The sequence below is a fragment of the Bufo gargarizans genome, chromosome 6 (genome assembly GCF_014858855.1).
Source record: "Bufo gargarizans isolate SCDJY-AF-19 chromosome 6, ASM1485885v1, whole genome shotgun sequence".
NCBI lineage: Eukaryota > Metazoa > Chordata > Amphibia > Anura > Bufonidae > Bufo > Bufo gargarizans.
The window spans coordinates 97380408-97404279 of NC_058085.1; the positions used below are offsets into that span (position 1 = coordinate 97380408).

The 23872-nt window shown below is 44.9% G+C and overlaps 1 protein-coding gene across 12 annotated transcripts in view; it reads right to left on the reverse strand.

The window, feature by feature from the left end:
* The window catches only part of RBM39 (RNA binding motif protein 39), a 47019-nt gene that overhangs the window by 20199 nt on the left and 2948 nt on the right, over window positions 1-23872 (reverse strand). Inside the window, exons 2-7 of one of the 12 annotated variants that reach the window (XM_044296458.1) lie at window positions 8149-8209; window positions 7861-7933; window positions 6468-6517; window positions 3121-3315; window positions 2969-3032; window positions 380-445 (exon numbers count right to left, since the gene is read on the reverse strand). In XM_044296458.1, coding sequence (XP_044152393.1) covers window positions 380-445; window positions 2969-3032; window positions 3121-3315; window positions 6468-6492 — 350 coding nt within the window. In that variant the 5' untranslated portion in view covers window positions 6493-6517; window positions 7861-7933; window positions 8149-8209. Of the gene's footprint in view, window positions 1-379; window positions 1516-2712; window positions 3033-3120; window positions 3316-6467; window positions 7934-8148; window positions 8210-23872 lie in introns of those variants that run through there. The other 11 variants (XM_044296457.1, XM_044296455.1, XM_044296456.1 and 8 more) reach the window with 11 other exon arrangements.

Consider the following 23872-nt stretch of genomic DNA (forward strand, 5'->3'; position numbering starts at 1 on the left):
AGCAGCAATCGCAAAAGAGCAGCGACCCCCTTCAAGATCCCTTCTGATCTGATAACTTATCCCTGAGGATAGGTCATCAATAGAAATGAGCAAAGAGCTTCGGATGTTATCCAAAATCAATTCGTTCAAAACCTGAGCCGAAGTTGGGTATTCGCGAAGTTGAGTGTGACTTAGTTTATTAACTTCTGTAATTCATTTTTAAAGTGGAAAACAACGCGAATAACTTCCGCTAATCAGAGCCCATACATTTTAATATCATACGGAGACAGATCTCCGGACTGAATCAGTCCGAAGTATTGAACGAAGCGACTCGCTTCGCTCATCTTTAGTCATCAATAAATGCTGCACAGTGACACTAAATAAAGGCACGATAACTAACCTTAGCTTCACGTTGTGCGGTACTCCCATTTTGCCTCGCATGGAGCTTCCAAATTTTGGTCCAGAACTATAAAGATAAAATTAAGTTAAATTAATTTCCAAAAGAAGCAACATTAAGATTTTCAGAAAATTGCATTTCTAGTAGCCCTATGTAAATAAGTGGTTTATATTTTCTATCACTCATCTGAAGCTTGAATTAATCTTCCAAATTTGCTCAAGAACATACAATGTGACACTATAGTTGTATTTAGTTCCCCGACAACCAAATGTTAAGCTAATGGCTTGCAATAGCAGACAGCAGTAATTTGTAAAGTCCCCTTCTTAATCGGAGTCAAGGGTATCCTGTTCAGCAAAAAGGGCCATGCTCTACCCTCAGTAACATAATGACTTCTACTTGGTCCAATAGACCAGCGGTCCACGGCAATCAGGGCCGTCTTTAATGCGGTACTAATGAAGCTCTTACATTATGTAATTACCGCTGCGCACAATGTGAGGGCACACTGACCTCACACTGTGCACCGCGATACACAGCCAACAGCAGGATGAAGAGGATTGCGATGGTGAGGAGTGGTGGCGTCCAGAAGCAGGAGAGGTAAGTGTTATTTTTTATTTTATTTGGGCCGATAGCTGGCTGACATGGGGATGGGGGGGTCTGCCAATGGGTGGCTGAAGGTTGGGCGGTTGATCTGGGGGTATTGGGGGTCCGATTGCTGGTCTGAGGTGTAATGGAAAATGTATATTTTTTTCTTATTCTCCTCTAAAACCAAAAATTACAGTACAGCAGAGACCCTAGTCAGTTTATATAGTTGTTATATATTTTAATATGGACCTTGTATTCTGTTATGCACGTGAATCAGTAAGCCCCGCCCTAGAACCCCCACCCAGTTACTGGGAAAATGGTCTTGCATGAAACTAGTCCTTGGTGCAAAAAAGGTTGGGGACCACTGCACCAGACTACTCAGGGAGACTGTGGACAACTGAGACTACACCCAGAATGCCCAATTTAGTGATGAATAGCACTTCTGATCATCAGATAGACTTAATAGCCCCCTACACATTCTGATCGTTGAGTGGAAATAATGAGCCTTATGCGGCCACCATTAGACAAATTCATCCATAAGGTACTCTCCTGAAGACCTGTGACATAATGGAGATGAAAGAATTGTAACTATATTATGTACCAATACAGTTTTATTCTGACAAACATAGCTCACAAACAGCAATACAGCAAGGAAAACTATCAAATAAAATCAACTAACATTGTAAAAATAGTGAAGATCTTGCAAGTCTGCATTATGAAATAAACTGAAATAAAAGAATCCAGCCAGTTCCTCTTTAGCTTCAAGTTAACTTTAGTCTAAATTTCAAATCTTGAAATATTAAAGGGGTTGTCTAGGTTCAGAGCCAGACATGCCTCCATTTTTACCCAGGCTTGAGTATCGGAGCAGTTCATGCTCTGATGCTCTCCTTTGCGCTGCGCTAAATCGCGCAGGGCAAAGGCATTTTTGGGAGATCCAGTGACGTACCGGGCTCTCCATGGGGCTGCCAGGAATCCCGGTGACGTCACCAGCACTGATGGGCGGGCTTTAGCGCTGCCATAGCCAGTAAACCGGCTAAGGCAGCGCTAAAGCACCCCCATCACAGCCGGTGACATCAAACACTGCCGGGAGGAAGCTTCCGCCCGGCAGTGTGTGATTGTAAACAAAAAAAGCATGTGCCCTGCGCGATCTAGAATGAACATTAACTGCTCCAATGCTCAAGTCAGGGGGGCTGCCTGGGTGAAATTATGGTTATCCGGATTCAGCTCTGAATCCAGACAACCTCTAAGTCATGCGCCAACACTTTTTGCTATGGCCACCAAACATGCAATGCATATAAAATCTATCGATCCCTTGGCTGGTCTCATGGCTTTGTGTGTAGCGGCATTACATTATTGCAGCATTAAAGGAATTGTCAGTTTTTGCTATATTGATGAGCCATCATCATAAGTCATCAATATCAGATTGGCGGAGGTACCAGAAGTTGGGCCCCTGCCCATCAGTTGCTTTAAAAGAATGCAGGGCTTGTATGAGCTCTGTGTTCTCCGTTTACCTGCTTGTCATCAACATTGCAGAGGCGAACAGGTAATTACAACTCTGCCGTCCCCATTCACTTGGATGGGGTGGCTCAGTCCTATTCACGACCCCCGCCGGTCTGATATTAATTACGTATCTTGAGGATAGATCATCAATATAACGAACACGGACAACCCCTTTAATTAGGCTCGAATGCCAAAGTTACAAGTTGTGATCTAACTAAAGGAATTAACACAAAATCAAATATATTACTACTCACCCCTGTTACTACAGCTAAACACACCTAAATCGTTACTGGAACAGTCATTTTGTTTTAGGAGTAACATAATTCAAAAGCAGATCCCCTTTGTGCAGTCAAGGTATTTCAAGAGACTGTAGTATAAATACACCTGAATCTGGAAGGTTTAACTCCTGAAAGGACACAGGGGGGGTAAGACAGTGCTTGTGCTCCACAGTAAGGAAATAGAACGGCAAAATCTTTAAGGAGGCGGCACACTTTAAATATATTAACAAACCATATCTGGATCATAAGTCCTACAATCACTTCATCCATGGCAATAGTATCCAGCCAGTACCCATCTAGGTTAGAAGAGTGATGCAGAGGGTATTAAAGGGTCCATTTCTTGCATCAATAATATGTGATAACACACACAGTATGTATACTTACTATGGACTTCGATAACGGCCTCTAAATCTCCGATCTTTGCTTCTTGACCGACTCCTCTTGCGTTCTTTACTGCGACTGCGCTTTTTTTCTCTGCTTTTACTTCTTTTCCTTTCCCGCTCCCTGCTGCGTTTCTTCTCCCTGCTCTTGCTACGCTTTCTTTCACGGCTGCGACTCCGACTTTTACTTTTCTTTCTCCTTAAAACCCCAAACAAAATGTTATTAAAAATGTACCTCACTTTCAGACATATTTCCATATTTATCACTAGAAAAATCTGAAACAGGTTGGAGTATTTGAAGAATATGCACTAAGACCCCGCCAAAAAATCTAATAATTAAAGAGGACCTGTCACACTATATATATATATATATATATATATATATATATATATATATATATATATATATATATATATATATATATATATATATATATATATATATATATATATATATATAATCTCTTCAGATTGCATTTTGTGGTGACAGGTCCTCTTTAAAACAACATCTATGATGAAAAAACCTTTAGTTTTCAGTAAACTGAATTGTCTCCATCTTGGCCAAAAAAAAACTAAACAAAAAAAATACATCATCAAGGAGTTGTTGGAATAGAATGAAACGTGAGAATGTGATAATATTTCTGATTATGATATTAGCCGGAAAGGTTACGTTTATAGGGGCTCTAGTGCCTGTGGACCTCCTCTAGTCTGGATACAAGATGATACGGTTGGGCTCCGAGACCTACAGATTCCGTGTAGTATTCTGCGGCACATTTGCTCACAGATGTTTAAGCTGGGCCTGTAGATCCTGGACATATGTAGGCTGCTAAAGGTAGTGTCCCAGCCGGCCCATAAATGCTCTAATGGCTATAAATGGTGACTGGGCAGCCAAGGAAATGTTGCAATCTCAAGAAGATAATCCCAGAATACCTTGCCAAGCATGGGCGAGCATTATCCTTCTGAAAAATGTCAGTTAGTAGCCCTGCATGAGAGGCAGCACACGTGGCGTCAGGGTGTCCTGCACACATCACTGAGCTGTCAGTGTCCCTCTTCTCACTACTAGGGGTGACCGACTGTCGCATGTGATATCTCCTCAGATCACACCAGCAGTTGGGACAGTGTGTCACTCCACAGCAAAGGAGGGACTGAAGCACTCACCACCAGGCCTCCATACTTGAACTCGACCATCACAGGATCCTGTCCAGAATCTGGATTCACTGGTAAAGACTATATGGTTCTAGTCTGTGGCAGTCCAAGTTTCTCGTTCACGACACAGATGGAAATAAAAGCGACAGGCAAGGCTGTCAATGGCAGGACATTTAATGGGCACTGTGACACCAAATTTCCTTCTGCAAAGCACCCAAAAATGGTCTGGGCAGAGACAGGGTTTAATGAAGGTGCCAACGGTGTCTGGATGGCAGACAATACAACTGAGGGAGCTGCTCATGCTTGTCAGCAGATCAAAAGATCCCTGTGGTCTGTCTGCCCCGTCCAGAGCCTGGTCGCTGTGTGCGCACGCATGCCCTCACACCTCCTAAAAGGTAGTTTGTCAAAATAACCATCCTGCTTCTCTCTGATGCACCCACTCAAATTTCTTTTAAATGTTTATATTTTAATAGGGCATTTTGCAATGAAGCAGTGCATATGATTTAATTTTTTTTATTGCCTCCCTTAATTATGGGGAAATGAGGGAGATTAGAATTTAATATACTTAAAAGCTTTATTTTAGCCCCCTCAGGGGACTGGAACGTGCAAACATTAGCCTACTTTCACACTCGTTTGGTGCAGATCCGTCATGGGTCTGCACAGACGGATCCGTTCAGATAATACAAACGTCTGCATCCGTTCAGAGCTAATCTGTTTGTATTATCTATAACATAGCCAACACTGATCAGTCTTGAACACCACTGAAAGTCAATGGGGGACGGATCAGTTTTCTATTGTGCCAGAGAAAACTGATCTGTCCCTATTGACTTACATTGTGTGTCAGGACGGATCAGTTAGGCTGTTTCGTCAGACGGAAAGCAGCGTTGGCGTCTGCCTCCAAAGCGGAATGGAGACGGAACGGAGGCAAACTGATGCATTCTGAGCGGATCCTTTGCTATTCAGAATGCATTAGGGCAAAACTGATCTGTTTTGGACCGCTTGTGGGAGCCCATGACGGATCTCACAAACAAAGCCAAAACGAGAGTGTGAAAGTAGCCCTAGATTGCTTTTCCAACACACTGATATAATACATTACAGCAGTGATGGGCAAACTGCGGCTCTCCAGCTGTTGCACAACTACAACTCCCAGCATGCAAAGACTGCCTACAGCTGGAGAGCCGCAGATTGCCTATCACTGCATTAGAGTATGGGAAATGTATTATATTCCGAAGCAGTACTGCCACCTGCTGGCCAACATTTGACTATATCTGCGATGGGCCTGGTAGCCTCATCCAGCCTTTTACCAGCGACAAACTGCTTCCCCTAAACCTCAGCAGAGAGACGCCATATCTAGGCCCAGGAGAGCAGTGATCTTGTGGAAAGCCACTTCAATTGCCTTGGTCAGAACTGACCACGGCAGCTGAGGGCTTAAGGCCATTTGTAGATGAGCGTGTCATGCTGCAAGTCCGTAGCACAGCTCCCGGCCTGAACTCCCAGCACTGCAGGGGTCACATAGCATTATATCGATTTATGATGCTATGTAACCCTTAGAGGTCTGGAATGTATTGGATAACAATGGCATCATTATGTCAGTGTCATCTAATACAATCCAGAACTGCAAGAGTTACGTAGCATCATAAATCAATATAATAAGTGACCCAAGAAAGTGCTGGGAGTTCAGGCCGGGAGCTGCGCTGCAGACTCGCAGCGCGACACATGCTCGCCTGCAAGGGGCCTAAATGTCTGCTGTATAGGTCATCAATATAATATCTGCAGAGGTCCAACTCTTGGCACCTCCACTGATCAGCTGTTTGAGGAAGTCGTGGCACTAACGGGAGCTCTGGTGAGCGCAGGGGCCTCCATCTATGTTACCAAGCACATTGGTACATTGTATAGCAGCTGTACTTGCTATTGCAGCTCAGTCACATGCACTTGAATGGGGCCAAGATGCACCAAGGCCATGCTGAACGTGACATCACATGTCCTAGTTAGAGGTACAAGTGCTCGCAGAACACCGCTGCCTCTCCATACATCTGATTGGTGGGAGTCCAGGGAGTGTAAATAAAAAAATTCACCAATCCGAGTTATCATGGCATGGGCCATCAATCATTTGTGAGCCAGAAATCTCAATTTGATCACATGGAAAAGATTACTTTGTGATATTACAATAACATACGCAACATCATTATTAACAATGGCACCTACTTCTTGCTGCGCTCTTCATGTCCATTGGCACTGTTCAGTTTGTTCTCGTCCTAAGCAGGGTTGATAGAAGAACATCATGAGGGCGAAGAGGAAACAATTCAAGAGGGCAAAGGGTGAAAGGGATTGGAATGAGAGAATAAACAAAAATTTAATGACTAAATAACTAAAGTGTGTAAGGCTACAAAAAAATTAAAATAAATATACACGGGAACTTGTTTAAGAGCTCCGCCACAATGTCAATCGTCTATAAAAGCTAAAATTAACTAGTACAATTTGATTTAGTTGTCTATAATTAAACAGGTCATGTAGTAGGACATCCTGTGACTGTAGATGCTGTAGTTTTGCCTACATGTGGAAAGTTGCATTGACTTAAACATTGGTTAGGTGCTGTGGTCCATATGGTCAGTACCAAGGCTATCGTTTGCCTATGCCCAAAGTGGCCACGCTAGCAGCAGCCACTATCCAATTCCTGTGACCGATGCCATTCCTGTGATCTTCGCCCATTTTCGATGGTGGGTTGGGACTGTAAGAGCTTGATGCCACCTCTGTCACACATCTCGCCCTGAAGCAAACAGGGATTCACACTGCTTTAGTAACGTCGACTCCCAAGAAAAATCAGCAAATATGTACCTGTCAATCCTAAACATTTCCCTACATCCATTCCTATTAACATGGAAATAGCCATGTTTAATAAAAGCTCAGGAAGCCATTACATTATGACCAGTGTCTTCATTATGAGGGGGGATTACTGCCAATACATGAACAAGCTTAAATAATTGTGGTAAATGGTCCACAATCCAAGTTCAAACACAAGTATTTGAAATGCATAGCCCATAAAATCTCAGAGCTTTTCTGTGCTTTGGCGTGCAATTTACAGGTTAACTCCCCAAACATGGTGAGAAAAGGTAGATTTTGCATTGGCAATTTTCATTAAGGCAACGCAGTAATACAATGCACCAAATACAGTACATGAAACCTGGGTTACAATACTAAAAGTTGCTGAACTTAAACGTACAAAACAGCATAGTACCCATCAGGTCATTTAATAATAAAAAAAGGGATAAAAAGAAAAAATTTAGTGGGAGATCCAAGAACTTGGTCAAATTTCTTTACTCAAAGGCTGGATGCTTCCCACCTGTTCTTCGTCCTCTTAATTAAAAAAAAAAAAAAGTTATACAAAAATGACAAAATATATTAAGAAATGTGCAGAGAAGAATCTGCTTGAACTGCCCTGATCTTGGCTGGTGGATAAGTGGATATTCTTGGAACCCCATTTCTTTCCCAAAACCACTCTATTCACCTTGTTGCTAAGCCAAACCGAAGCTCGGCAGTTCATAGGCAAGTCTTTTTACCTAGGGGACCACGGTACAGCGATACGTCACTCAATTACTACCTTATGATTGACAGTTCACACTGGAATCAAAGGTGAATTCATGGGAGTAGAGGTGATATATCGTTAGGCAAGTCTACAAAAAGAGATAGATGGGCATTTATTTATCACGCTGAAGTCAAACTACTGCACAAAATCATCACATCAACAGTAATCATTTACTTTTCAAGTTATGCAACATCTCCAAGAGATAAGTCATGAGCGCTCCAGGGGGGTTAGTTAACAGTTCTGCAGTAGTCTCAAGAATTAACTAAGCTTGAAAAATAAAAACATGTGACAGATCTTTCTCACCTTCCGGTAGGGCGCTTCCAGCATCGCTTCTATATCAATGTCATCAGCCATTTTGGTTTATCTAGAAAGAAAAAGAAAAGAAAAGTCTTTCAGATTGCTCAGAATCAAACAGGGACAAACTACTACTCAGCAGCAAAATGGTCCATTACACAAACAAAGAACTTTATGGAAGTTATTTTTCGACTTGCTAACATTTGGTAAGATTTCAGATCGGAAAGAACGTAGTGCTTAGTAGCAGCGTATTTTGGAACTGTATTTAAAAGGGGTTATCCGGTCCTTCAAATGCCCCCCATATGTCTGGGACCCTCACAGACAATATATTTGCCCTGCTCCCCAGCACCAGTGTTGCTCCTGGTCCCAGCACACGGATGAAAACATCTAGTGCCGGATGGGCGCAGCCAATGGCAGGAAGCAACAAGAACTAGCCTCCCTAGCGTCACCCCCTTCCCCACAGGGAGAAACAGGGGCAGCAGTGTGGGGATTGGGAGCGACACTGGTGCCAGGGAGCAAGGCAAGTACGGTATATTGTAAATGACATGGCGGGGCGCATTTTAGGGGTCGGATAGCCCCTTTAATATTTTTCCATAGTAAAGCTGAGTTCACATATACAGGAATCGGTGGACGCAGTATACTGCAGCTCCCACTGACTATAATGAGGTCTGGTGTTTACAGCATGGATACTGGTATTCTGCTAGATAAAATGCCCCCCCCCATAGATCATACCAGTGTATTACTGTACTGCGGCAACAGGAAGCGCACAGCGTCATAGCAACCAATGACTCCGTGCGCTCCTGCTCTTAACAGGAATCCAGCCCAGCATACCACGGACTGCTCTCGGCCGCGTGCATTCGGCCTAAAGCAGTTTAGCGACTTTTACATTCTGGATAACTCAGTCAGGGTTTCTCATTTCAGCCATCAGTTCTGAGGACAGGATAGGTTTCAGTACCCGGATACAAAATTCAAACATATCACTCATCAGATGAACTCCCTTCAATGTGGGAAATAGAGTCCTAAAGAGCAAACTTTAACCATTTGAGGAAGGCAATTTTTTTTTCTTTTTCTTTTCATTTTTACTCGCGGTTTCATCAAAACTATAACTTTTTTTTTTACATTCACGTAGATGCATGTGGTCTTGCTTCTTGCAGTAAACATCGTACTTTCTAATGCCATTTATTGTTGTATACAATGAAGTAGGAAGCTGAAAAAAATAAAAATTCTGAGGGGGTTGGAATTGGGACAATAAAAGCAATCCCGCCACCGTTTTAGTTGTTAGGGTTAATGTTTTGGGATGAAGCAATGCCTATGAAGTTTATTTTATTTTTTGTGGGAAAGGTGAGGTAATTTGAATATATAATTTATGCCTCGTTCACATCACAGTTTCTCCTTTCCGTTCTCCGGCTCCATGGAGGAGCAGGAGAACCAAAAGGATGGATTCTGCAGATACTTTAGTCTCCGCTCAAAAATCATGTTCTGAGCGGACACTGAACGGACCCCATTATAGTCTATGGGGTCTTTAGGCTCCGTTACGCTCAGTTAGCTGCAGAATCAATCCTTCTGCTCCTCAATGGAGCCAGAGAACGGAAAGGAGAAACGGTGATGTGAACGAGGCCTAACACTTTTTAACCATTCTCCCAGGGAACTTAAACATGTGATAATCAGTTTTCTGTCAGACTCCAATGCAGTGTATGAGAAACTCACAACATTCCTATGGAGCCCAGCCACAAGCAGAGTCTCCATAAAGACATAGCTGCAGCAGCTTTGGATCCTTGAGGGGGACAGCAGCTGTCACAGAATAAACAGCTCCCCCGATCACCGCTAGTAGGAGCCGTTCAAGCTCACTTTTCAGAGTTTAAATGCCATGATCACATTTGACCACACCATCCGAGTGGTTAAATGTCTGCACTTGAGTATTGCCAAACGCAGACATTAGCCCAGGGTATCTGTGGTGTGAAACAGCAGGCACCAAGAGACTATGGCTATACCTCAACTCTGGATTGTGTGCCACCCTTAGAAAGACAACATCCAACGTATGTATGCAGCAGGTGTCGTCAAAAAGTTCAACTCTGACCTGCTTTCTGCCAGTTTACTTTTCCAGCGGACACAATGGCACCGTCTACTGTGCTATTGTGTCCTGTAAAAAATCGGTAGTTAGTCTTACCGGTAACGTTCTTTCCAGGAGTCCAACATGACAGCACATGGGAGGATGTCCAATCCAATCACTGTTGGGACAGGAAGTGAAACAGATTAAAAGCCCCCCCCATCCCTCCAATCTCCAGTGTCTTCTAAATTACTACACCGGATGGATGCAACACAATTTTATTACTAATATGATAAGCAATGTTAACATCACACTGAATCACATATTAGGGAGGGAATAAGTAGTGCTGTCATGTTGGACTCCTGGAAAGAACGTTACCGGTAAGACTAACTACCGATTTCCAGGACGTCCCCCATGACAGCACATGGGAGAGTTACCAACTTAGCCATCAGGGAGGGACCACAGCCTGTAGAACCTTACGCCCAAAGGAAAGCTGACGATTGGACGGTAGGTTCAACCTGTAATGTCTACAAAAGGTGTTATAACTTGTCCAGGTGGCAGCCTGACAAATCTGATCTATAGAGGCGTTCGCCTTCTCCGCCCAGGAAGCTGCGACTGCCCTAGTAGAATGTGCCCTGATAGAGATAGGACAGGGACTATCCTGAAGACGATATGCTTCCATAATTGTTGACTTGATCCACTGTGTCAGAGTCCTTCTAGTCACCTTCTTCCCTCTTCCTGCTTTACCAAATTGAACAAAGAGGTTTGAGTCCTTCCTATCAGGCTCTGTTCGGCGAAGGTATTCAAGGACTGCCCGACGGACGTCCAGGCAGTGGAATTTCTCCTCTTCCGGATCTCTAGGAGAGGCGTAAAAAGAAGGTAAGAATATTTCTTGTTCCCTATGGAATGTAGAGACGACTTTAGGGAGGAATGCTGGGTCTAACTGAAGAATAATTCGATCCGGGCAGACTCTTAAGAAAGGTTCCTTCATGGATAAGGCCTGAAGTTCACCAATTCTGCGTGCTGAAGTGATGGCTACCAAGAAGGCCGTCTTCCAGGAGAGCAATTTTAACGGAATGGTGTCCAAGGGTTCAAAGGGCATCTTACAGAGGGTATCTAGAACTATAGACAAGTCCCAAGGAGGAACGGTCTGTCTCAGAGTGGGTTTTAGTCTGGATATAGCCTTTACGAACCTCTTTATCCAACGATGCTCTGCTAGTGGGTAGTCCAGGAAGGATGATAAGGCTGATATCTGCACCTTGATCGTGCTAGGGCGTAGCCCTAGGTCAAAGCCCTTCTGTAGGAAGTCAAGAATCTGCGCGATGGAAGGAGTTGATCTGGACAGATGTGTATCAGCCAACCAGGAATTAAATCTGTTCCAGATCTTCCTATATATAGCATTTGTCACTGGTTTCCTACTTTTTTGAAGAGTGGAGATTACAGCATGTGACAAGCCCTGCCTGCTCAGCATTCTCCTTTCAGGATCCAGGCTCTCAGATTCCACTTTTCCAGATCCGGGTGGAGAAGGGACCCCTGAGTGAGAAGGTCCGGCTTCAGAGGGAGTGATATTGGTTCTTCTACCTTTAGCCTGTCTAACAGGGGATACCAGCTCCTCTTCGGCCAGGCTGGGCCTATGAAAATGAACTTCCCCGAGCTCTCGCTGATCTTCCTCAAGGTGGCCGGGATAAGCGGGATTGGCGGGAAGGCATAAGCTAAATCCATGTCCCATGGTTTTGACATGGCATCTATCCCCAGAGGATCCCCGCTGGGATCTAGGGAAAAGAACTGAGACGCCTGGGCGTTTTCTTTGGAGGCTAGGAGATCCACCTGGGGGTACCCCCATTTCCTGCAGATCTGGTGAAAGACTTGCCTGTTCAGCATCCATTCTCCCGGATGGAATCTTCTTCTGCTCAGGTAGTCTGCTGTAGCATTGTCCTTCCCTCTGATATGGAGGGCTGAGATAGATAGGATATTTTCCTGTGCCCAAAGGAAGATTTTTTCTGCGACCTCCTGAAGGCCTGGGTTCTGAGTTCCCCCTTGATGCCTTATATAGCAGACTGTAGTTATATTGTCTGACAGAACTTGAACGTGGTTCCCTTTTAAGAGAAGTTCTGCTGCTTGGAGAGACCTTAGTACCGCCGTTAATTCCCTTACGTTTGAGGAACGCTGACTCTCTGCCAGGGACCATGAACCCTGAAAGAGATGGTCTTCTATATGTGAACCCCAGCCGGTCATGCTGGCATCGGTCACCACCGTCAAACAAGGTCTTCTCAACCAGTGAACCCCTCTCTGTAGGTTGCCGGGAGTTATCCACCAGTTCAAGGACTCTTTTATGGACATTGGGATCCTGATCTTTCTGTCTAGAGACCTCTGGTCTTTGTCCCACTTGGTGAGGACTAGACCCTGAAGTGGCCTTGAGTGGATCTGGGCCCACTGGACCATCTGTATACAGGATGTCATCAGGCCTAGTATCCGCATAGCCTCTCTGATGGAGCAGAGGTTTTTTCTTTGGAAGGAGGATATTTCTTCTATGAAAGCGTCGCGCTTTGAATCTGGAAGGAAGGACATCTGTCTCTGGGAGTCCAGAAGGGTGCCTAGAAAGATCTTCCTTTCGCTCATGCAAAGATCTGATTTCTCTAGGTTGATAATCCAGCCTAAATCTTGTAGAACCCGTAACGTTGTCTGCAGATGGTTCCGCAGAAGGACCTCTGAGGATGCTGTCAGGAGGAAGTCGTCCAAGTACGGGACTATTGTTATTCCCTGTTGTCTCAGGAACGCCATTATCTCTACTATTAGTTTCGTAAAGATGCGTGGAGCACTTGAAATCCCGAATGGAAGACATTGGAACTGGAAGTGATGCACTATGCCGTCTAACGTCACCGCGAACCTGAGGAACTGATGATGGCTTGGATGTATGGGGACATGATAGTAGGCATCTTTGAGATCGATGGTGCACATCAATGCCCCTGCTGGAATCAGTGGAACCGTTGAACGTATTGACTCCATCTTGAACCTGAAATATTGGATCCATCTGTTCAGGAACTTCAGGTTTATGATAGTTCTTAGTGAACCGTCTGGTTTTTTTACCCAGAACAGTTTGGAGTAGTGACCTCTGCCCTGTTGGGGTCTTGGAACAGGAACTATTGCTTCCATTGCGCAAAGTTTCTCCAAGTCCTGAACCATCTGGTTCTTTAGAGACGGAGACTGGGGAGTGGTAACACAGAATCTCTGAGGGGGAGGACGACCGAACTCTATTTTGTACCCCTCTCGTACCGTCTGAAGTACCCAGGGGTTCTGAGTTACTAAAGGCCATTGATGACTGAAGAACCGAAGTCTCCCCCCCACTGGTCTGGCGTCATTTATTCTGGTAAGAGGAAGTGTTGGGTTTGAGAAGGAACCCCCTCCCCTTCCCCCCTTTGGGGTAGCTCCACCTGCCCGATTTGCCTTTCCCTCTACTCGAAAAATTCTGTGACTGTCCCTGGCCTGAATCCCTCCGAAAGGACTGAGTCTTCTTAGACCTCTCTTCCGGAAAGCCTTTTTTCCTGTCCGCGGCACTCTCAAGGATTGTATCTAGGACTGGGCCAAACACGTGCGAACCTGAGAAAGGGATCGAACAAAGTTTATTCTTAGACGCTACATCCCCTGACCAACTTCTTAGCCAAAGGGCCCTTCTAGCCGAATTCGCCAGTGTGCTGTTTCTAGCTGAGATCCTGATGGATTCGGCCGAAGAGTCCGCCAGGTAGGCCGTAGCCATCTTAAGAAGGGGAATGGATTCTAGAATGTCCTCCCTTGGGGTTTTTAGTCTAAGGTGGTTCTCTAGCTGATTCAGCCATAACCCCATAGACCTGGCTACCGAGGTGGCAGTAATGTTGGCATTAATAAGAGCAGATGAACACTCCCAGGCCTTCTTAAGTAGTCCCTCCGCCTTCCTATCCATAGGGTCCTTTAAGTTTGAGGAATCTTCGAAGGGGATGGTGGTCTTTTTTGTGACCTTCGCCACCTGAATGTCAATCCTGGGAATCTCATCCCATAGTTTAGTATCCTCAGGATTAAAAATCAGCCGATTTTTAAATTCCCTAGGCATGACTAGCTTCTTTTCGGCCTCCTTCCATTCCTCCAGAATTATTTCCTTCAGATGGGAGTTTACTGGGAATAGGCGAGTCTTTTTTGCCCCTAACCCCCCAAACATCTCGTCCTGAACGGATATGGGAGGGCTAGCTTCCTCTACTTGCATGGTATCTCTAACCGCATGGAGGAGGGCGTCTAGGTCTTCAGTAGAGAATAAAAATCTTTTAGGGTGGTCTGAAGAGCCGGAAGCAGAGATGGTGTCGTCCTCAATCTCTCCGTCCGAGACTTCCTGATTATCAAAATCAGAGTCCTCCTGAGTCCTCCTTTTTTTGGGGGGAGGGGAGTCAGGTTGAGAAGGAGGTGGCGGAGGGTTTAGAGAAGAAACCGTAGCCTGTACTTCTTCACGAACGATATTCCTAAGTTCTGTGAGAAAGGACGGCTGCTCCTCCTTCATTAACCTGGCAATGCAATCAGCACATAGCTGCTTCTTGTAGGATATGTGCATCTTTTCCCCGCAAGTCGCACACTTTTTCGGTTTCCTTCTGGGGTCTTGGGAAGCCGACTGCCCAGAACTCTTTTTATCCTAGGAAGAAATCCGAGAAACCGTGCTAAATGACTGGGGAGAGTACACCAGGGTATAAGGATAAGGGCACTTACATGGGCTGCAGCAGAGGGGTCAGGCACAATCTCGGATTTAGCTGACGCTTGGGGCTCCATGGTGGCTAAGCAAAACACACCGCCGCTCACAACTTCCCCACTGGGGCTTACCTCCACCTCTGCTGCCGCGCTGCTCCGTTCTTATAAGGGGAACTCAACCCCCCCGGGGGGAGGGAGTCAACCCCTGAGCGCGAGGCCGGGCTTCCAGGCCTCCAGCGCTTGTGCTGGGCGCCGCCATCTTGTTTCCGGCTGACCCGGAAGTGACGTAATGATGATGCGACGACGACGCCGTTCGGAGCGCGCCGCTGAGCCCAGAGCTCCCGGAGGAGAAGCGGCATCAGCGTCCCGCCTGCCGCCTTCCCAGGCAGGTCGGGACAAGCTAGAGAACCCCCGGAGGGGGAGCTAGCGGGGCCGTACGGGACGCCGCCCGACCTGGCCTGAGAGGGGAGTACCGGACCCCCGACCCGACCTGGCCCCCTGGTGCCTAGGTAAGCACCCGATTCTTAGTACTATGACTGCTTCACTCCTATCCCAGTAGGGACAGGAAGACACTGGAGATTGGAGGGATGGGGGGGGCTTTTAATCTGTTTCACTTCCTGTCCCAACAGTGATTGGATTGGACATCCTCCCATGTGCTGTCATGGGGGACGTCCTGGAAAAACTGTAGGTTAAAGAGTCTAAACTCTGCCCCAACAGATGTCAAAATTAATATCTTCGTCCAACACTTTTGCTCTTCTGGGAGTTAAGCCGCCAAAAGAGTCTGGTAGCAGCTTTCTCCACTCTATCCATTTGAAATACAGAATGCGTATGGCCTCACTGAAGTTAATGGACCTGATAAAGGATGCCTTTCAATATAATTTTCGGGTATTCGAACAGATATGCCCAGAGGAAAGCTCAGCAGAGAGCCACAACACGATTAAAGGGAACCTGTCACCGGTATTTTGGGTATAGAGCCGAGTACATGGGCTGCTAGATGGACGCTAGCACATCCGCAATATCCAGTCCCCATAGCTCTGTGTGTTTTTATTGTATAAAAAAAAACGATTTGATAACATAAGAGTCATATCTTACTTGTGTGACCAGAGAAGAGTCATATTTTCAAGCTCCAACTCATCTCAGGTTAATTTGCATATGTATCAAATCTGTTTTTATGCACAATAAAAGCACACAGAGCTATGAGGTCTGGGTATTGCCGATGTGCTAGCGGCCATCTAGCAACCCATGTCCTCAGCTCTCTACACAAAATCCCGGTGACAGGTTCCCTTTAAAGCAGCGTCTTATAATGACCACCCCTGGGAACGGCTCTTAATACACGGGTGCGGCAACATCAAGTCCCACTATACAAAGGCTGTATGGCAGCATGTGTCAAGCGACATTTGATATGATGTATTTCAATGGGGTCACAATGCAACATGCCACATGTTGCGACATGACAGTCGCAGAGAAATCTGACTTGAATGGATTTTTTGCGATTGTCAGTCGTAGCATGTCCCATAGCGACATCATTGAAATTCATTACATGAAGTTTTGCACGACAGATGTCGCCATGTAGCCGGGCCCTTATCCATGAGTGATAGCATTCTCTGTATAAGAGTGAGCTGTCAGTCACTGATAATACCGCCCCGTGTACGGAGAACTGTTCACAGGGGAAGTCATTAGTTAGAAAAAGCAAAAGGTACAAATAACAGATTTTACTGAATCTTTTCCCATAAAACTATACATCAATCTCCTCTGCTCCTCCTGCTCTATGACATGCTGCCTGCAGACTGGATATTGTGGCGGCAGGTCCTCTTACACCGATTATAAGATATGAGCCTTTGTGTTAACACTCATTCCCAACTATTGGCCCATTTGAAAGGTGCCGACAACCACCTGATGAACAAGGAACAACCATTCACTCATCAGGTGGTCGTGTTGTTCCGCTGGCACAGAAAATCACGGTTCCTGTGCCGTAGATCATTCTGTCTGACAGATATCAGGGGTGTCAGCTTCATCTCAGATAACCTGACAGATCCGTACAAGTATAAAATAAAATCTGTCAATGATTACTGGAGCAGGTAAAATTAGTAAGGTCCACGGCTATTGTGTAGAACTGGGAGATAAAGCTGGTTAAGGGTCTATTCACACGTCCGTAGCATATTGCAGATCCGCAATACACCCGGCCGGCACCCCCATAGTACTGCCTATTCTTGTCCGCAATTATAGACAAGAATAGGACATATTCTATTTTTTTCAGGAGTCACGTACTGGAAGATCGGGGACGTGCTCCGGAAATGCGGATGTGGACAGCACACTGTTCTGTCCGCATCCATTCCTGCCCCATAGAGAATGAATGGGTCCGAACCCGTTCCGCAATAAAAAATAAAAATAATATCCTGCAGTTTTTGAGCAGTCAGCACCCACATACATTGTGGGCAGTAACCAGGCTAGGATCACGTGTCGAATCTACAGCACATGATACTGGGGGGAGAGGGAGAAATAAAATCTCTAAGAACAGCTCAAGCAAGATGGCTGCCCCCATAACCACATTCGGGAAATAGAATTAAAAAAAAATCTGCAATTAGGTGGTGGTGGGGGGAGTGTGATGTGGTTTTAACCGATATAAAAAGAAGCAGGTCACCATTTTATCTAAGTGATAAATATTTGATGGTAAAGAATCTTTATGGGTCTACATCTGTTCTGCAAAATTGCCGCATGGATGCAGACCCATAAATATGGTCCTGTGAATGAGCCCTAAAGTCAAAGTGCAGAGAGCTGAGCCTCTAGGTTGCCAATGCTGCTGCCACCAATGAGAGGAGGGAGGACAAGGGGAGGGGCTGTGGCCACTGCGCCACCAATGAAGATAAGTCTCATTAATTCATATACAGGAGGCGGGAGCTGGCTGCAGAAGCACATAGCCGGCTCCCGCCCTCTATGAGCGGTAGCTGCGATCCGCAGCAGTTAACTGCACCTGAGGGGTTAACTACCGCAGATCGCAGCTAACGCTCATAGAGGTCAGGAGCCGGCTATGTGATTCTGCAGCCAGCTCCCGCCTCCTGTATATGAATTAATGAGAGTTATCTTCATTGGTGGCGCAGTGGCCACAGCCACTCCCCTTGTCCTCCCTCCTCTCATTGGTGGCAGCAGAGGGGGAGGGAGACACTGCTTCCTTCTCCCCTGTGCTGTTGAGGGAACACGGGGAGCGCTGACATACGTTATCGGTATATGGGCAAAATGGATGCCGATAACGTTCAAAATCCTGAATATCTTTAAAACCGATAATCGGTCGATCCCTACCCTGGACCACTGAGGTTTATTTTCCTGTATGGTTTATGTATGGAGCGCACCGTCCAGAGATCACAGACAGGACTATACAGCAACAGTCCGATATATTGTGTATAAGACTGTACTAAAACTGCCTCCTTTTCATTTGTCCCAGACCCCACCCAGTGCTCCCTGCCATTACGACGCTACGTCCCTGCAATTCATATTGCATTGATTTTTGCAGAATCTACCGCTCCAATCCCTAAGTGACAGATTTGGTACTTCGAGTGTGGAACAGTGAGGGGGTGTAATGAAGTACGATGAGCCTCAAGATTGATGGACTGGGGTGTGAAGGAGGAAGTGTTCTTGTATATTATAGTATATTCTTTATCCATGGGGAGTATCTTTAGTAGCTCATCTAGACCCATCTCTGACACACAGTAGGAAAGCCCACCCCTACTCACTTGCGAGTTACAGCAAGGAAGAATCTGGTAAGCCGCATCACCAGTAGATACCAATTCTTGTGTAATGTAAACATCTAGGCAGGTCAGGTAAGTATTCATCATTGTTATACACAGGCTACAACACTTAGGTTAGTATGGCAACATGTAAAATCACAGACTCCTCCAAAGATCCATCCTCCAGAGAGTCTTGTACCTCTTCACTAGATCATCAAAATTCAAGTGAAGCCCTTTCATTAGTCACAGACAACAGTTCATCTGATCAACCATCAGATCATAGAGCCAGTAGTGGGACAAAAGGTTCTGCCAAAAGAGCTGAGTGAAAATGTAAAAGTTTATGGCTTCAGGAATTTGCTTGGCTTAGATATAATAAAGTGAAAGAAATGATGTACTGCGAGTTCTGTTCTAAGGCTGGCCCAGATATTGCTGGCAAAACAGATTTTACCAAAAGAACGCATCATTTCAAGAAAGAAACTAAAAAAAAAAAAAAAAAGTCAGAGGCATAGAAATGCTCGTGACAGTATGATACCCAGGTGTGCCCCAACAGAGACACCTCTAGCCCGTTTTGTGTCCAGAGCCTGTGTAAAAATGGTTGAGAGATTGCACATGAGGAGCTATCAATTATAAATAGGGCTGCAACGATTAATCAATGTAATCGATAATAATTGAAAACTGGATTCGTTGCCAACGAATCCAGTTATCGAATAATTGTCCGATTCGTTGCTATGCGGGCGGTTACTTTAAGTCACTGCATCTTTATTTTACCTTACAATGACGCTCCAGTAACAGGCAGAGTAACGTCACTCAGTCATGTGACGTGCCTGCTCCGCCTCCTTCATTCATAAAGTGGGCGGAGCAGGTGCGTCACGTGAGTGAGTGACGTTACGCCGCCGTCCGCTCTGCCTGTTACTGGAGCGTCATTGTAAGGTAAAATAAAGATGCAGTGATTAATCTGCTGTGAGCAGCGGGGCCAGGGCTGTTATGGGGAGGGGGATATGTGCACTGTTATGCCCATAACAGCGCCACCCACAGATCCCCCATAACAGTGTCATCCACAATTTGTTTTAATATGTCCTTTGAACATATTCATATAAACCTCCGTTTTGTAATTTGGGTCTACGCCACAAGTGACCCCATTTTGGAAAGAAGACACCCCAAGGTATTCCGTGAGGGGCATGGCGAGTTCCTAGAATTTTTTATTTTTTGTCGCAAGTTAGTGGAATATGAGACTTTGTAAGGAAAAAAGAAAAAAAAAAAAGAAAAATCATCATTTTCCGCTAACTTGTGACAAAAAAATTAAAAATTCTAGGAACTCGCCGTGCCCCTCACGGAATACCTTGGGGTGTCTTGTTTCCAAAATGGGGTCACTTGTGGCGTAGTTATACTGCCCTGGCAATTTAGGGGCCCAAATGTGTAAGAAGTACCTTGCAATCAAAATGTGTAAAAAATGGCCTGCGAAATCCGAAAGGTGCACTTTGGAATATGTGCCCCTTTGCCCACCTTGGCTGCAAAAAAGTGTCACACATGTGGTATCGCCGTACTCAGGAGAAGTTGGGGAATGTGTTTTGGGGTGTTATTTTACATATAACCATGCTGGGTGAGAGAAATATCTTGGCAAAAGATAACTTTTCCCATTTTTTTATACAAAGTTGGCATTTGACCAAGATATTTTTCTCACCCAGCATGGGTATATGTAAAATGACACCCCAAAACACATTGCCCAACTTCTCCTGAGTACGGCGATACCAGATGTTTGACACTTTTTTGCAGCCTAGATGCGCAAAGGTGCCCAAATTCCTTTTAGGAGGGCATTTTTAGACATTTGGATCCCAGACTTCTTCTCACACTTTCGGGCCCCTAAAAAGCCAGGGCAGTATAAATACCCCACATGTGACCCCACTTTGACACCCCAAGGTATTCAATGAGGGGCCTGGCGAGTTCATAGAAATTTTTTTTATTTTGCATAAGTTAGCGGACATTGATTTTTTTTTTGATTTTTTCTCACAAAGTCTCACTGAGGGGGGGTGATCAATGACAGGGGGGTGATCACCCATATAGACTCCCGGATCACCCCCCTGTCATTGATCACCCCCCTGCAAGGCTCCATTCAGACGTCCGTATGATTTTTACGGATCCATGGATCGGATCCGCAAAACACATGCGGACGTCTGAATGGAGCCTTACAGGGGGGTGATCAATGACAGGCGGGTGATCAATGAGAGGGGGTGATCAGGGAGTGTATATGGGTGATCACCCGCCTGTCATTGATCACCCCCCTGTAAGGCTCCATTCAGACGTCCGCATGTGTTTTGCGGATGCGATCCATGTATCCGTAAAAATCATACGGACGTCTGAACGGAGCCTGACAGGGGGGTGATCAGGGAGTTTATATGGGGTGATCATGGGTTCATAAAGGGTTAATAAGTGACCGGGGGGGGGGGGGGGGGGGGGTGTAGTGTAGTGTAGTGTTTGGGTGCGACTTTACTGACCTACCTGTGTCCTCTGGTGGTCGATCCTAACAAAAGGGACCACCAGAGGACCAGGTAGCAGGTATATTAGACGCTGTTATCAAAACAGCGTCTAATATACCTGTTAGGGGTTAAAAAAAATCAGATCTCCAGCCTGCCAGCGAACGATCGCCGCTGGCAGGCTGGAGATCCACTCGCTTACCTTCCGTTCCTGTGAGCGCGCGCGCCTGTGTGCGCGCGTTCACAGGAAATCCCGGCCCTCGCGAGATGACGCGTATATGCGTCGTCGTGCGCAGGGCTGCCGCCTCCGGACCGCACATCTGCGTTAGGCGGTCCGGAGGCGGTTAATAAACATGGTGTAAAAAAAAAAAAAAAAATTTTTTGTCACCTAGCATCACAAAGTGTAATAGCAAGCAATCAAAAAGTCATATGCACCCTATAATAGTACCAGTAATCCCGAAAGAAATGAGCCCCTACACAAGACAAAAAAATAAAAATATACAATAGCTTTCAGTGTGGAGACAAAAAAAACAAAAAAAAATCTTCAAAAATGCTGTTATCTAAAACTGAAACAAAATCTAAAAATTTGTATTGGCGCGTCGGTAACAATCTGCTCTATAAAAATAACACCTGATCTAACCCATCAGATGAACATTGTAAATAACAAAAAATAAAAACTGTGCCAAAGCAGCTATTTCTTGTTACCTTGCCTCACAAAAAGTAATAGAGCAACCAAAAAATCATATGTACCCTGAAATAGTACCAACAAAACTGTCACCTTATCCCGTAGATTCAAAATGGGGTCACAGTTTTGGAGTTTCTACTGTAGGGGTGCATCAGGGGGCCTCAAATGGGACATGGTGTAAAAAAAAAAAAAAAAAAAAAAAATCCTGCAAAATCTGCCTTCCAAAAACTATATGGCATTCCTTTCCTTCTGTGCAATGCCGTGTGCCCGTACAGTGGTTTACGACCACATATGGGGTGTTTCTGTGAACTATGGAATCAGGGCCATAAATATTGTTTTGTTTGGCTGTTAACCCTTGCTTTGTAATTGGAAAAAAAAAAAATTATGGAAAATCTGCCAAAGGTTATATTTTTAAATGTTCTCTCTATTTTCCATTAATTCTTGTGGAACACCTAAAGGGTTAACAAAGTTTGTAAACTCAGTTTTGAATACCTTGAGGGGTGTAGTTTTTAAAATGGGGTCATTTTTGGGCAGTTTCTGTTATGTAAGCCTCAGTGACTTTAGACCTGAACTGGTCCTGAAAAAGTGGGTTTTAGAAAGCCTTGTAACGTCCCCAAAAAATAAAATGGCATTCACAGAATGATTCAAACATTAAGTAGACATATGGGGAATGTAAATTAATAACTTTTTGGAGGTATTACTATTAAAAATAGTAATAGTAGTTTTTGGTAAATTTTGATTTTTTATATAAATAGAAATACATTTTTGACTCCATTTTACCAGTGTCATGAAGTACAATATGTGACGAAAAAACAATCTCAGAAAGGCCTGGATAAGTAAAAGCGTTTTAAAGTTATCACCACATAAAGTGACTGTCAGATTTGCAAAAAAATGACCTGGTCCTTAAAGAGGACCTTTCACCTGTAAAAACATGCTGAGTATGCTGACATGGAGAGCGGCGCCCGGGGATCTCACTGCACTTATTATCCGCTGCGATTGGCCAGCGCTGCAACCTAGCAGAAGGAGACGCCCACAGGACAAGGGCAGACACCGCCTACTATAACTTACAGAGGGAAGATACCGGAGGGCATAACGGGAGAACGGAGCGGCGCCCGGGGATAATAGTAAGTGCAGTGAGATCCCCGGGCGCCGCTCTCCATGTCTGTATTCTTAGTTCACATTGTTTTTATAGGCGAAAGGTACTCCAAGTTAAAAAAAAGGCCGTGCCCTGAAGGGGTTAAGGACTGTAAATAGTTTTAATGTTTTTTGTTGGCTGTAAGAATGAATGAATCCAAAAGGACATATGGGCAACTGCACGAAGTAAGACAAGTCTTATAATTATAATAAAAAAATTAATTATTTTTAATTTGGCGACTAAAAAATTCATTTGGCGCCTAAATCTTTCAGATTAGGAGCCAATGGAGCACTGTATTTGCATATATTAAAACTTCATTTTTCCCAGCAATGAGGACACATATGACCAAGGGAACAACACAGATGCCTTCAGCTGCCAAGTGCACATGTAACAGGTCAGCTAGTGTCATAGGTACAAATCTGCTGAGATGCCCTGTGTCAACTTGGCCTTCAGAGCTGCATTCACAATTCTCATGATAAGGGTCCATTCACACGTCCGTAGTGCATTGTGGACCTGCCAAATCCAGATCCGCAATACACCAGTCCGGCACCCCCATAGAACAGCCTATTCTTGTCCGCAATTATGTCCACAGTTATGAGCCTTTGAGAACTCCTTTTCCAAATAACACTCCCCCTCTCCTTCCCCCAAAGGAAGTGCTGAATACCGAGCAGGAAGGAAGTGAATGGTAGTTTCAATTTTGCAACCTGCAGAGGTCTGAACTCCACAGTAGATTAGCTTGAGATCTAATATAAACCTACCGTATACACAAAGAAATCTGATTTTATCAGTATATACTGTGAGATGGGAGTTTACATGTAAACTGGATCTTTTACATATAGGAAAACTAATTGAGCAAAGGCGCCGCAAACAGGGTTAAAGGGAGAGCCAAGCGAGCTTTCCACTACTCAATAAAGGTCCCTCCGCATATTGTAAGCGCTCAGACTAAGATGGCCATCGACGTGCAGTAAC